At 37.3% G+C, this 15,489-nt stretch overlaps 1 protein-coding gene and 1 long non-coding RNA gene across 2 annotated transcripts in view; one reads left to right on the top strand and one right to left on the bottom strand.

Moving 5' to 3' along the window:
* LOC117195705 (uncharacterized) overlaps nucleotides 1–15,489 on the top strand; it is a 43,367-nt gene that overhangs the window by 1,462 nt on the left and 26,416 nt on the right. Inside the window, exons 2-3 of the long non-coding RNA XR_007476325.1 lie at nucleotides 513–562; nucleotides 2,521–2,658. This is a non-coding gene — a long non-coding RNA (uncharacterized LOC117195705). The remainder of the gene's footprint in view (nucleotides 1–512; nucleotides 563–2,520; nucleotides 2,659–15,489) is intronic.
* On the bottom strand, nucleotides 5,470–6,463 carry LOC105748380 (olfactory receptor 7E24-like). The gene is given in 3 exon segments (XM_012535693.3): nucleotides 5,470–5,825; nucleotides 5,828–6,391; nucleotides 6,394–6,463. Coding segments are annotated over 3 exon segments (990 nt in total).

Below are 15,489 nucleotides of genomic sequence, written 5' to 3' on the forward strand. Positions count from 1 at the left end.
ATTTTACAGATGAAGAAATCAATGGAAGCGTATTGCTAAAATGTTCATATTTCATTGAAATTTTCAACAGATATCATTTTATTTCAAAATCATTTATTGAACTTTATTTTCATTAATAAAATATCTCATTCTAGCAAATAATCAAACAGTAAGTAGAAAACAGTTTAATAAAACTACAGTTTTCTTTTGATATATTTAAATGTATCAATGTACAGGACATGATGTATGAAAAAACACAGAGATTGATGTGTATGTAGTAAAATTAGTGATTACCTTTTCCCAATTCCTCCTACATTCTGTGAAGGAAACAGGAATCTTTTCACATTCGCTTTTTGACATGTAATTGAGAAATTTCTATCCTCACTTTTTTATCCCTTTATTATTTGTAGAACTTTTCAAACCCCACCCTTTATTCTATGAATCTTAATCGTGCAGTGACTATTAGAGAAACAGATTCCACTGAGGGTCCTGATAATAAACACAAGGAAACCATACTTTTTTTTCTCTTTCAGGCATTCCTGGAGGTGTCTATAGAAGGTGAGGGTTCCAGGGAAGAAGAGAGGTACTGGATGAATAAATGTTAAATTGTCTTCACTTTTTCTCATAGTGAGTAGTGAATAATTTATTCAGTGTTACACAAACTAGAGCTGTGCCTAATCTCCACCTACACTGTGCTACCTTCTACTATATAGAAAAATGATATTTATCAGTCCATGACCTCAACCTGGTCAAGGTCTCATTGCATAAAAATAAAAATGTAATGGTCAGTCAGGCATCCAGGATAAAGTACTAATGGTATTCAATTAATTTGAAATATACCAACCTCATAATAGATGGTAGAAAGGATATCAACCTTTATTAATATCTTACCATGTGCATATATTATCTGCTTATTCCTAGAGTGCTTTAAGTTCTATGATTAAAAATGATTAAGAATTATACTGCATTGAGATTAAAAAAATACTGTCCCACAAGGTTAAAAATTTAGAAAGGTGATAGGGAAAATCAAATTTTCTGTCTGAAAAGTGCATTAGTTGAAACACTGCACTGGCCTGTTAACGTGATGAATATGATAATGTACACTTATTGATCCATTACTATGTCATAAACACTATTCTAATAAGTACTTTGGTTACCTCCTCTCAACCACCCTCTCAGTTAAGAATTTTTTTTAACACTATTCTACAGACGAGGAAGTTAAACAGAAAGATGATTTGTATTATACCCAAGATCACAGTTTATAATATCAGGTAACTTATGAATTCTGGAATGCTCCCTTAAAATTAACTTCATTATCAGGAAGAGATCAAGATGGTGGAGTAGGAGGACCCTTAGTGCACCTCCCCCCATGAACACAGCAAAAATACATCTGTATGTGGAGAGATTCTCACCGAAAACAAACTGGAAACTGTCAGAAACACTCTTCTGCAAACAACAACAACAAAACTGTAGAGAAGGACCCACACGGAGTTGGGTAGGAGGAAAGGAGAAGCGATCAGGTCAGGACCCGTGCCCCTAGGAGGGGACACAGAAAAGGAGGGGAATATAGTACAGGCTGGGATAATCTCCCTAGGGTGTGAGGGGTTTAAACCTCATATTAGACACCTCAGTGTGGGATCTGACACCGTGAAAACAATTCTCCCACCTTACACCTGTTAGACTGGCTATTACCCAAAAGCCAAAGAAAACAAATGCTGGCAATGATGTGTAGAAAAGGGGAATCCAGAGGCACTGTTGATGGGAATGTATAGCCACTGTGGACAACCATATGGAAATTCCTCAAAAATTTTAAATAGAACTGACATATGATACAGCAATTGCACTTCTGGGTATGTATGTCGAAAGGCGGTGACAAAACTATCTTGAAGAGATAACTGCATTGCATGTTCATTACAGCATCTTCCACAACAGAAAAAAGATGGAAACAACCTAGTGGCCATTGATGAATGAAGGGATAAAGAAATGTGATATACTAATAGTACATACAATGCAATATTATTTAGCCAGGGGAAAGAAGGAAAACCTGCCATTTGCTACAATATGGATGAAACTTGAAGGCATTATACTAAGTGAAATAAGTCAGAAAAACAACTGTGTTATCTCTCTTACATGAGGAATCTAAAAATATTGAACTCATCAAAGCAGAGTAGATGGTGGTTGCCTGGGGCTGAGGGGTGATGGGAATGGGGAGATGTTGGTTAGAGTTATAAGATGAAACAGATTCCAGCAATGTAATGTACATCATGGTGGCAATAGGTAACACTATGGTGTTTTGTACTTGAAACTTATTATGGGAGTGAAGTTAATGTTCAAACCCTAACAACAACAAAAACAAAATGCTAGTTATGTGAGGTGAAGGATGGGTAACTAACCTTCTTTTGGTAAACATGTCACAATAGATACATGTATCAAAACAGCATATTGTACACCTTAAACTTACACAATGTTATATGTCAATTATGTCTCAATAACGCTGGGAAAAAACACAAAAAACGCTGCTGTATTTTTGTTGGGAAACAGGTGCATCTACCTCTAGAAGAACGTCTGTAGTTATGTTCACCACTGTTCCAGAAGAATTAATGGAATGGGATAACAGCCAGAAAAGAGGACATGAAATGGTTTGTTCGGAAAAAGCTGTCCTGAATGACAAGGTGAAATGTAAGTCTAAATTATCCCATTTTCTAGTCATTAGGCAACATTTTAAAACTAAATCAATTTCACATTGTTTTTTAATCATTTAAATTCACCCAATCTTGTCCTGCAAGTGCATTTATTACCATTTTACCAATAGTGAACATTATGGAAAGGCATTTCATGAATTCGTAGAAAATCTAAGATTAATACTCAAGTGTGTATATTCTATTATAATATTTTCAGATTTAAAAATCCCTATGTTCATTTATCTTTGAAATTTTTATTTATTTTTACTTTTATTTTTTTTAGCTTCTGCACAAATCTTTCTTTTTTTGTAACATATTTATTGAAGTATAATTGCTTTACATTGTTGTGTTAGTTTCTGCTGTATAACAAAGTGAATCAGCTATACATATACATATATCCCCATATCCCCTCTCTCTTGCATCTCCCTCCCACCCTCCCTATCTCATCCCCCTAGGTGGTCACAAAGCACTGAACTGATCTCCCTGTGCTATGCGGCTGCTTCCCACTAGCTATCTATTTTACATTTGGTAGTGTATATGTCCATGCCACTCTCTCACTTTGTCCCAGCTTACCCTTCCCCCTCCCTGTGTCCTCAAAAATAGAACTACCGTATGACCCAGCAATGCCACTACTGGGCATATACCCTGAGAAAGCCATAATTCAAAAAGAGTCATGTACCACAATGTTCATTGCAGCACTATCTACAATAGCCAGGACATGGAAGCAATCTTTGAAAATTTTAAGAAGGTGCTATGTGAAAATAAGAGCTAGTAAATTTAGCGGAACATACTGGAAATTAAACCATGCACACACAAAAAAGCAACATTCCTTTGGTGCTTTCCAAGGTTTCTTGGCTATCTTTTAAGCTGGCATAAATGGATATAAAATATAATATTTTAAGATATATATTTATATAATATTTTAGAAATATTAATAATTTTAATGAGCAATATTTTTTCCCACTAAATAATTGTAATTCTCTTCTGTCAATGCATTCCCTTAATATCTAAGTTTACCATCAATGCAGTAGTTGTTTATCCTCAGTTAGAAAATGCAAAGCAATAAAACTAGTTATGGAAAGCTTTCAGAAAGCCAAGATAACTACCACAAAAATGATGTGTGACATCTCTAAGGAATATTGGAAAACCATCTTGTAGGAAACAAAAGGAGCCCAAAGACTGAGTTACCCTGACTGAAGACAGTGAAGCATGGTGAAGTGCTAATAACCAGGCTGATACTAGTTAAAGGAGAGACCTCCGCATTCTGACAACATGATCCTTTGCAATCCTATAGTAATGTAAAAGAAGATAAATTTATTGTGATGACTTGGGTGATTTAATGGTCCTCAGGCATCATTAGAGCCAGTGCAATAGGAAAAATAATACCAATGCCTATTTTCCAGTTGCATACCCATGCCTAAGACGTATTATTGACAACCACCCATCTTACCTGTGCACATTTTGTAATCATGCAATTGCAGGCACCTCACAACACACTTTTATAACTTGTGCTACAATATCAGTCAAGGTTCAGTCAAAAAAAAAAAGAAGCCGATTAGTTATTTTAATGAAGAACATTTAATATAGAGAGTTAGTTAAAGCATTAGTGAGAGACTGAAAGGCAAGAAAGAACAAAGTGGTAACATAGTAATCATAACTGAAGGAAGAAGCTACTCCACCAAGGGCTTGAGGGGTATAAAGGGATCAGTTGAGCATTTGGGGCACTAAGGCTTTTACAGACCACTGTTGAAAATATGTACGATGAGCACAAGATGGAATATAGAGCAGTGATTTCAAGCACCCCACCCCAAAGCAAGGCCCATGCATATGATGTTGAGAAGCTATGTGAAGAAAATAATCAGAAATAATGGGGAAGACCTTCCCTGGTGGCGCAGTGGTTGAGAGTCTGCCTGCCGATGCAGGGGACACGGGTTCGTGCCCCGGTCCGGGAAGATCCCACATGCCGCGGAGCAGCTGGGCCCGTGAGCCATGGCCTCTGAGCCTGCGCGTCGGAGCCTGTGCTCCGCAACAGGAGAGGCCACAACAGTGAGAGGCCTGCGTACCGCAAAAAAAAAAAAAGAAATGATGGGGAAAACACATTGCCTGTTACTACAGTAGGCTCTTCATATCTTCCCCCTTTGACCTCTGATCTCTTTCAGATCTTGGGCATTTGTCCATGAGCAGTTAGGACACAAGGCATACAGGTCACCTTTGAGTGAAAGATCTGACCGGGATCAGTAGTTCTCAACCTTGGCCACACACTAGAACCACCTGAGTGGTTTTTTAAATCCTCATGCTCAGACCACACCCAAGTCCAGTTAAATCAGAATATCTGGTGGTGAGACCCAGTGGTCAGTACTTTTAAACTTCCCAGATGATTTCGATGAAAGCCAAGGTTGAGAAGCAGTGACATGCATCCTCACACAGAGCTGCATTCACAGATTGAAAAATAGAATTTACTATGGAGAATACATAAGAGCTGTGGAAAACTTGTACATTTTCAATATATTAAAGGGAAATTAGTCATTTTTGAGGATGCTGGGGCTACCAAAGATAAACTATAGAGTTTCCATAGATGTAACGAAATTCAGTCAAGGAGTAATTATGACACACAAAGGATCCTAGAGTTCTCCCCCAGTCACATTAAACCATAAAGAGAAGCAATATCCAGGTGTTAAGCTAGGAGAGGCATGAAGGTCATAAGAGCTACAAAAATGATGTGATGAGAGAGGTAGAATTTTCAGATCTAGATGTTAATTTTGCTACATTTGCCAACCCACACTCCAAATAGATGACACAGGTACCAAGATTAGAACGTTTTGCTGAGGAACCTCCACATGGCCTTTTTGATGTCTCTGTTCCTCAGACTGTAGATGTAGGGGTTCAGCATGGGGGTGACCACAGTGTACACTACCAAGGCCACTGTATCCTTCCTGGGAGATTGTGAGATGGCTGAGCTGAGGTACACACCAAGGCCTGTTCCATAAAATATGCAAACACCTGCCAGGTGAGAACCACAGGTGGAGAAGGCTTTATACATTCGACCTGATGAGGGGACTCTTAGAATGGAAAAAAGAATTTTATAGTAAGAGAAAAAGATCCCTGAGAAAAAGAGAAAAGCATAGGTGGCACCAAAAAAATACAGGACTATGTTGTTGGTGAAAGGTCAGAACAGGCAAGCTTGAGGAGCTGAGAAGGGTCACAGAAGAAATTAGAAATTTCCACATTCTTAAAGCAGGCAACTTGTAACTCAATCAAATTGTGCACCTGGGAGTCCAAAAAGCTAACAAAAAATGACACCAAAACTAAAACGCAACAGAGGCGTGGGTTCATGATGATCTGGTAGCGCAGTGGGTGACAGATGGCCACAAACCTGTCATAAGCCATTGCAGTCAGAAGCATACCATCCATACACACAAAAAGGATAAAAAAAGACATCTGTGTCAGGCAGGCTTCATAGGAGATGACTCTGCTATGAGTTTGGATGTTCACGATCATCTTGGGGACAGTGGTGGAGATGAAACTGATGTCAACCAAGGACAGGTTGAAGAGGAAGAAGTACATGGGGGTGTGGAGGTGGGGGTCAGAGGTAACAGCCAGGATGATGAGCAGGTTCCCCAATATGGTGACCAGGTACAAGGACAGGAACAGGATAAAGAGCAAAGGCTGCAGTTCTGGATCATCTGAGAGGCCTGTGAGGAAGAATTCTGAGACACTTGTTACATTTCCAGTTCTGTGTAGCTTAGACACCTTTCGAAAAAAAAAAGACGGCTGGAAAAAAAAGGAAACAAGTAAATGGGCATGTGGCACTGTGTCCATATTTTGGATTCATGCAATTCATTTCTAAGATCATACACCTCAGCACCTTCAGCAATATTTCTCCGTGTGACAAATTCTATCTGCTTAGAACTGTTTCCTCATCAGTTTCTGTGTTTTTCACCTCTGTCTATTCACTCTTTCTTTATAAAACTTCACTGAAAAGTGAACGGAAACAAGAACATTAGAGGTAATACATTCATGATCTCAGTTAAATACAACCTACTTTAGAAATAATACAGAATACGAAATTCCCTTCCCTCTTTATGAAAAAATATAATTTGAATATAATTTGAATTTAAGCCATAAAAAAAGAAATTAAGCCATAGATATATAAATCTTATTTTACTCAAATAAAATTCTAGATATTTCTTTTATTTAGAATACTTATAAATCTCTATGAAATGAGGGAGTGTGTCATCTGGATTCTAAATTAAAAATGAAGGTCCATAATCAGAAAACATTTTTATGTGATATTCAGAGTTTTATCATTGGTTTCTCTGTCTTCCCTCCTTCATGAAATAAGTAATTACTCAAACATCAGAGTTGTGTTTTAAAAGTTATTAAGTATATACTTCATATCTTTGACTTTGGTGGACTTCAGATTTTGATCAGTGTGGTTTATTTAAGTACACATGATCAATCATACAGCATTGGTGACTTGGAATGTGTTGTTAGTGTATAGAGCATTGTCAATGATAAAATGGTAATAAAATTTAAGAAACCCTCTTGAAATTTTTTATTTTATACAAGGTTATTTGTTTCAACCCAATACCATGTTGGTAAAATGTGTGATATATGAGACCACTTTACTTTTTGTGGACTCTATTCTGTGCTGGGATAGTACTAGTAGGATAATACTACTTCATTGTTTTCCTTTTTTTCAATTTATTGAAGTATGATTGACAAAATTGTACATATTTGGGTTGTGCAACATGAAGGTTTTTAAAAGATGTTCAAAATGATGATTTAGTACACATAGATATTGGGAATGATTACCAAAATCAAGTTAATTAACATATCTGTCACCTCACATAGTTTCTACTTGTGTGTGTGTGTGTAGTAACAGTTAAGCAGATCTCTCTTAGCAGATTTCAAGACTACAATACAGAATTATTAACGAGTCATCAGGCTGTATATTAGATCCCCAGAACTTATTCATTTTATAACTGAAAGTTTGTACCCTATGACCAACATCTCCCCACTTTCTCTACCACCTCCTCCTCACAACTACAGTTCTAATCTGTGGTTTTCAGAATTTGATTTTCTTAGCTTGCAAACATAAGTGAGATCATACAGTATCTGACTATGTCTGGTGTATGTATTTCAATAAGCATAATATTCTCCAGGTCCATCCATGTTATCACAAATGGCAGGATTTCCTTCTTTTTATGGCTGAATAATATTCCTTTGTTAATATATACATGCCACAGTTTCTTTCAAGAAAATGAAGAGTTCCCTTAAACTCCACAACCTCATCAACATTCGCTATGTTTTTTTTTTCAGTAATAGCCATCCTAACAGATGTGAGGTGATATTTGATTTAGGTTTTGACTTGTGTTTCCTGATACTAACTGATGTTGAGCGCTTTTTCATATACCTGGTGGTCTTGTTCTCATCGTAAACCCTCCTATTTATGGAGGGTTTAGAAGTTCAGCACCAGGGAAGGTCCCACAGCTGGGTCTGAACCCAGCCTTCTGATGTAGATGCAGATTTTAATGTCAATTCTTCCTGATACAGGGATTGCAATTCCTTGTCTTCTCCTACCTGAAGGTAACTCAGTTTAATTATTTTGGCATGTCACACTATGATTTAATCTAGAATTATTCAAGATAAGTACTGTAAACACAGTTGGGCAGTTTCCTTATCTATGAAATTATGATAATAATTGAACCTACCTAGTAGGAGTATTGGAAGATTTTTAAAATTATTAATATTGCTTAGACCAATGGTTTTCATCTCCAGTTGATTGGTAATTTACGTGTGCTTATTTTAAAGTTCACAGGTACCCTGGTCTCAGCCTAGGACCTATTTCAGAATCTCTGCATGTGCGTTTCTTGGTCACCCTAATGTCAAGCTGGACTTGATAAATACCACTTAGAATATTGCCTAACACTTATAAAAATTTCCGTTAATATTACCTATTATTAGTCTCATCAATAACCAACACCTATTTTTAAATATAAACATTTAATAATATTTCCTTCAGATCTCAGCTTTTATAGAGATTTGAACATTTACTCATAAAAAGGGACTTTCTTGGTATCTAGCTCAATCCCATTCCTCTATATAACTGGCCCCCAAAAGCAACCATTGTCATGAAGTTGATGGGTATATTTCCCTGTCAGTGCTTCTGTAATGTCAATATTCATTTATGTATCTAAACTGCATTCTTAAAATCTTCCCTAAACAGAATACTACACATATTTCCTCTGAAATGTGCTTGTTTACCACAACTTTGTGGTTAAGTCTCTTTGTGAAGTACATACAGTTACTTCAAACATTTACCCAATGCACAGTATTATGTAAGGGAAAACATCCTTTACTTTATAAATTTATATTTATACATATAAATATAACAAATTTATATTTCACATATATTTAAAATGTAACAATATAATATAATGTATTTTCACTCTCTATTAAATAAATATTTAATTTACATTACATAATTTATAGTATACTATTATTTATATCATTTTCTTCTTACAACAATCCTATGAAAATTCTGTACCTCGCTCATATGGTATCATACAAATGAGAATTTGTATATAATATGAGAGTGGTGGCTAGTTGTGCAGTTTCTAAGAATTGATGCATGTTCAGTTTTAATAATGTTGTCTGTATTTGTTTCAATGCAAGTATCATTTTCTATCAACCACATCATCACTTGTTAAGATATCATTTGAAAATATGGTCTACCTTGTGACAATGTCATGATATCTGCACATGACATTTTCATCTTATACAGGAAATTGTTTCAACCTTAGATTTCAAAACTGGACTGCACAACATCACTATTTATAGAAAATCCTATAATCCATCATGTTAGTGCCATTCTGGCCCCTGTGAACTACTGGTGCTTTCCTGTAATTCACAGATAGACTCACTGAACCAAAGAGGATGAATCAATTCTTCTACCTTCATTTCATATTCTGAGCCAACAAACTAGGTTAGAAAAGAAACGCTATTTAGCTACAGTGGAGATGACTGAGAACTGGTGCAGCAATAAGCAAATCAAGGATTGAGTCCTGGATTTTTCACCCCATGTATGTGGAGTGTGTATAAACTTCTCCTCCTCTCTATGCTTCTGTACCTTCCTGGAAAAAAAGTCTAATACCCAGCACTACCCCATGTGTGGCACTTAAGGGATGTTTGTAACTTATAAATATTGGGTCATTTTTATAAAGAATGTCAATCATTATTCAGATAGTATGTTTATTAATTAAATATAATCCCCAAAATTTAATAATGTTTTATATGGCAGAAAAGATCGAAGCCTTTCCTGGCTCAGGACACTGGAGCATGGAATGATAAGAAATCCTAAAATGTGTCTCAGCCCATGCATTAAGATGTGTCGTCCCCTCCATTTCTGACTCTTTTTTCCCCATACTTATGAAAATTTCTGCAATGGCTTTTCAATGATTGAATCCTGCATATGCTATTAAATGAAAAGAAAATATGTCCCTTAGAAAGTCCATGACATAGACAGAAACAAGCACTATTTTATCTTGTCTCTATTCCTGTGCGACATTCTGAAAAGGATGAAAACACCAGCATGAATGGTCCACTGTGTGGAAGCTATATTGCCCACACGGTTTATTCAACACTTAACAGTTTTCTTTTTTTTAAAATCCTTGGTGCCTCTTCTGTGCCAACAAGGTATAGGCTCTGGGGAATCAGAAATAAATGAGCCTCAGTCATTTCTTTTCATCTATGAAGAATGTACTTGTATAAAATAAAATAAAGTGTCCTGTCAGGGATGTAGGGTAACCATAACATCAGATCAACAGATATTTAAGTCTAATGACACGAGCGTTAGCTTTATCATTATTAGTAACAAAATATCAAAAATGTATTTTGCCCTTTCTTTATGCATCCATCACATAGCTGTTGCATAGAGGGCGACCATTATTTTTTTAGTCCTGATTCAGTGGGTTTGAATCAATGAGGAATCGACTCAGTTGACAATACTAAGTCTCATGGATTCTAAGAAATTGTCCCATAACACACTAAGAATTAGTGGAGCATACACGATTCAAAATTAAGTTTTGTTTTTTTAAACATCTTTATTGGACTATAATTGCTTTACAATGGTGTGTTCAGTTTCTGCCAGAGCCCCCGAATCAGCTGCTCCAAAATTAAGTTTTTATTCTCCTAAGTTCCATGCCCTAAATGTCATTGTTTTCAGACTTTCTGAAAGTTTTAAGCAGAGGTACAGCAGTCTAACCACAGACGCATCTTAGGTAGATTTTTAAAACTGTTTTCATTTTCCTGCATAGGAATGAACCTTAAGACTCTGATTTTATGTCTCCTTTCATGATTGAGTCAGACGATTATAAGTACAGAGGAGAAGGTGGACAGGTGACGTGAAATCCAGGAACAGGGTCAACAGAGAGATCTACCCTGAAATGTCAGGTGCCAATTATTTCTATGACCTCACCTGTGTTCTTAGACATCCTTCCTTTAGTTGATGCAGCAAGTGCTACCTACTACCCTCCCCTGTGTCCTCCAGAAAACTCCAAGTAGGAAGGGCAAAGTGAGCAGGGAATCTCTACCAGGACTGACAGGAAAGTAACATGACTGTTTGGAGTGGGAGGGGGAAAACTGCCCAGATGCCCTGTGTCTGGACTGAGTCTGCCCAGAATGACTGGCTTCAACACTTTCTAACTCATGACCTGGTACTTGTTACATAAAATGCTGTGCTTCTTTCCTCTTACTATAATAATACTTAGGTGTGCACTTATAATTTGGGAGAAATTATGCAGGTGTAATCAAACAAGAAACATAAAAGTCATACCTCAGAGGCTGACACTTAGGAAGCCTTCAATAACATAACATAACATAACATAACATAACATAACATAACATAACATAACATCATAACTGATGTTATGGTTCATGTCATCCTCCTCATCCTTATTGCCACTTTCATAACTATTTGAAGTGCTGCGGGGGAAGGTTCCAGAGACCCATTTGCTGCTACAGTGGGGGAGATGCCAGCCAGAGCCAGAACAAGTGAGGGTGGAAGCAGATCTCTGAATGAGAGTTCTCACACCCCAATCAGAACAAAGAACGTTAAGCTTCAAAAGGCTTTATTCCAAAACTGTTTGTATTCGTGCCCTCTCATCTTTCTATACCAAATATCACATTTGTCCTCTTGAGGAGGAAATCCCAACCAGAACCAAGAACATAAATGTCATAGGGCTCTAATCTGAAATTTGTATACTGGTGTCCCCCCAGCTGTCTGTCCCAACTGCCACGTTTGTCTTGTTGAGGAAAAAATCATGCTCCCAACACTCCCTTCATCCATCACTTTCTCCCTCAGCACTTACTGGGCTGGGCTGCATCTCTGCTGGAGCATGACCAAGGAGCACAGATTCACTGCCCCTCTCCTGCCTGCTGTGTGATGAAGTCTCAGGGTGTACCCTCAGGACTGGCAGGAAGACAGGCTCAGGCTGGGACCTTCTGATACAGCTTCCTACAAAGGATGGAGACACAGGTGGGGAGCCACAATGTTAGAACTGGCCAATTAATGAGCTGAAGACACTGGCCAATTATTTACAATGGTATGACCTTAGGGCTCAATGTCCAAAGCTCATAATTAGTCAGTTGGTCCACATTGTCCCAATCTCTGGAGACTTGCTAATATTCACGGAACAGAGAAAGGATAAAAGTGAATGTCCTGGGAAGGATCTAGGTCCCTCTTCTCCTCAAGAGGAAATTCACCTGTACTCTTGCTTCTTACTTCTAACTTGCAGGATTCTAACATAAAACTCAGACTTTTTTTCTCAGTTTAACCACTCAGTGTGTGGTTTTGTTATCTACAAATCCATTGTATCGATCATGAAATCTATGCAGCACTAGGTCTATACCAAGGATGTGATACTTTCCATTTTCACAGTTAATATTTGTCTCTAAGGATAACTTCTTATTTTCATTTCTTTACCCTTGCTCAGCTGGCATTAGATACGGTAGAGATTACTGGGTTGGACTTCTTTCTTTCCTTTTTTTTTGTGTGTGTGCTAATTTGAATCTTCATTTCTAAGTTTTTTCTCTAAATGAATTACATTGGGATATTAGAAAACTATTGACTTTTATTCCTTAATACCTGATACTTTAATTAAATATTTCAGTGGGCCTCCCAGAAGTTTGCAGTCAAGATCAGCCAGGGCTGCAGGCATCTCAAAACTGGATCAGCAGATGTCCACTTTCAAGCACACTCACGAGGCTGTTGGTAGGATTCACCTGTTGACAGAATATTGTCCAGAGAATTCTTTCAGTTCCTTGACACATGGCCTCCGGGTTGGGCAGTTGTTTTTTTATCAATATGAGCCATCAAGAATGCAAGAGAGAGGCAGCAAGAAGAAAGCCAGATTTTTTTTTACTCTATTCTCAGCAGGGACTTCCCAACCTTTCTTCCACATTCTCATTGTTGGAAGTGGGTCTCTATGTACATCTCACCCTCAATGGCAGTAAGATACACAAAGCAATGAAAACCAGGAGTTGGGATCAGTGAGAGTATCTCAGATACTGCCCACCACACAGGGCTCATCCTCTGTAAAGACTATGTGCTCCAAGCAATTCAAGACTCAGGCCCTGTCCATCTACTTTTCAGCATATCCCCAAATTAGTCACACCACCATGATCTCAACAAAAATTCCCTGGACACAAACTAGCATATGGGTAGAACTTTCTCTCCATTGGGTACTGCATTTTGTACGACAGACCCCACTCTACTGCTTTAGGTCATGCAGTCTCAAATAGACCCCCTTGTTTCTGATGCACTAGGAGAGCCCCTCTATCAACACCAGGCCAATCTACAGCTATTCCATGGCCAAACGTAACAAATGTTCCCAGTGAACATGATTTCTTCTAAGTAGAGATGAATCAACTCACTCCAGAATATATATTTTCATTAGATTTCATTGTGGTCTTAGATCTTGAAGACTTTAATAAGTAAAATGTGCTTGGGCTCACCTGTTTTTTTCTACTGTATAAAGTGGGATGTAGGTGGAAAGTGGAGTGATGTAACCTTCTAAATCTTGTCCATGCAGCCTTCCTGACTCAGAGACCTCTTTCTGAGGAAGGCAGAGATTGGTTTGTCATTGATATGAAGAAAACTTTACACCAAAATCAAATTGGATATGGAGAGAAGGATGTTATTTACCTTGTGGGGATAAGTGACGGGGTATTTTTAGGGTAGAGCACATGGTGGATAGGTACAGGTGGATATGAGAGGGAGAGACTATGTGTTGACATATTTAAAATAATTCATCCACGGCAAAAATGTATTACTAAAATGCAGTTATTTCATAGAGAGTAAAATGAATAACTTACTAGAGTCAATGACAAAGTTGAATTTATAGGAATTGGGATATTAAAACCAAAGGTAGTTATGTCTGTGCCCTATAATGTGACGAATGCTTTGTTCTTTTCCCAATTCCCAGTGCTCTCCCCCCCCCACCTCCATGGTGAGTATCCTTGGCCAAATACCAAGTGAACAAAGGTGGATTGGAGAGACTGGAGGTAAATGCTGCGGTCCTTTAATGTGTTTGGACCTTAGCAAAAATAATGTTAAAATGAAGTTATAGCATTGTGAGTAGAAAAGATCAGATATTAGGGTCACTGCCAAAGATGAGCGTACAAGAAGTGGTACATGAAAAACAGATACTGATGTTTATGCAGTACAATTAGTTATTTTTCTTTTTGTTTTTTCAATTCCTCCACGCATGATGAGTATCTTTGAAAGAACACAAACCTACTCACATTAATTTTTTGATGTGTAATTGGGAAATTTCTAAACTCACTTTTTTATCCCTTTATTATTTTTAGAACTTTTAAAATCCTATCCTTTAGTCTGTGAGTCTTAACCTCACAATAACAGGGGACATTTCTGCTTATCATAACTCAGTGCTGGCATCTAGTGGGTAGAGGTAAGGGGTGCTTTTAAATATCATACAATATACAGGACAGTCCCCTATGAAAAAGAATACAGACCAAAAATATCAATATTGTTGAGGTTGAGAAACCCTGGTCTAGACTGTTGAGGAATGATATTAAAATTTTTATCTAAAAAATTCCAATCAATCTCTATTATTTTATAATGACATTCAAAACATTATCTGAAATAAATCTCAATCTTTCTCCATTATTTTGCACTACTTAATGTTTTTTATTGTGGTCAAAGTTATATAACATGAATGTAAAAGAATGAAATTAGAACATTCTCGAACATCATGTACAAAAATAAACTCAAAATGGATTAAAGACTTAAATGTAAGACCGGGTACTAAAAATCTTTTAGAGGAAAATATATGCAGAACCCTCTTTGACATAAATCACAGCAATATTTTTTGGATCCATCTCCATCTTAAGCATTTTTAAATGTATAATTGTGTACACTTGACATTAAACACATACATATTGTTGGGCAACCATCACCACCATCCATCTCCAGAACTTTTTCATCTTCCCAAACTGAATCTCTGTAACCATTAAATGCTAATGCTATTTCCTCCCTTCCTCCAGCCCCTGGATGCCACCATTCTATTTTCTGTCTCTTGCTACCTCATGTGAGTGGAATCATATAATATATATCCATTTGAAATATCTCAGTTTTGACATTTCAAACTTGAATCTCTAATGTCCCCTTTCCTTCCCAAATTTGCTCCACCCACAGCCCTCCCTGTCTCAATAGATGCAATTCCATTTTTTCAGTTGATCAGGCCCCAACCCTGGAGACATTCTTGTCTCCTCTCTTTCTCTCACACATGTATCCTGCCTGGAAGCA

This window comes from Orcinus orca, chromosome 3 (genome assembly GCF_937001465.1).
Source record: "Orcinus orca chromosome 3, mOrcOrc1.1, whole genome shotgun sequence".
NCBI lineage: Eukaryota > Metazoa > Chordata > Mammalia > Artiodactyla > Delphinidae > Orcinus > Orcinus orca.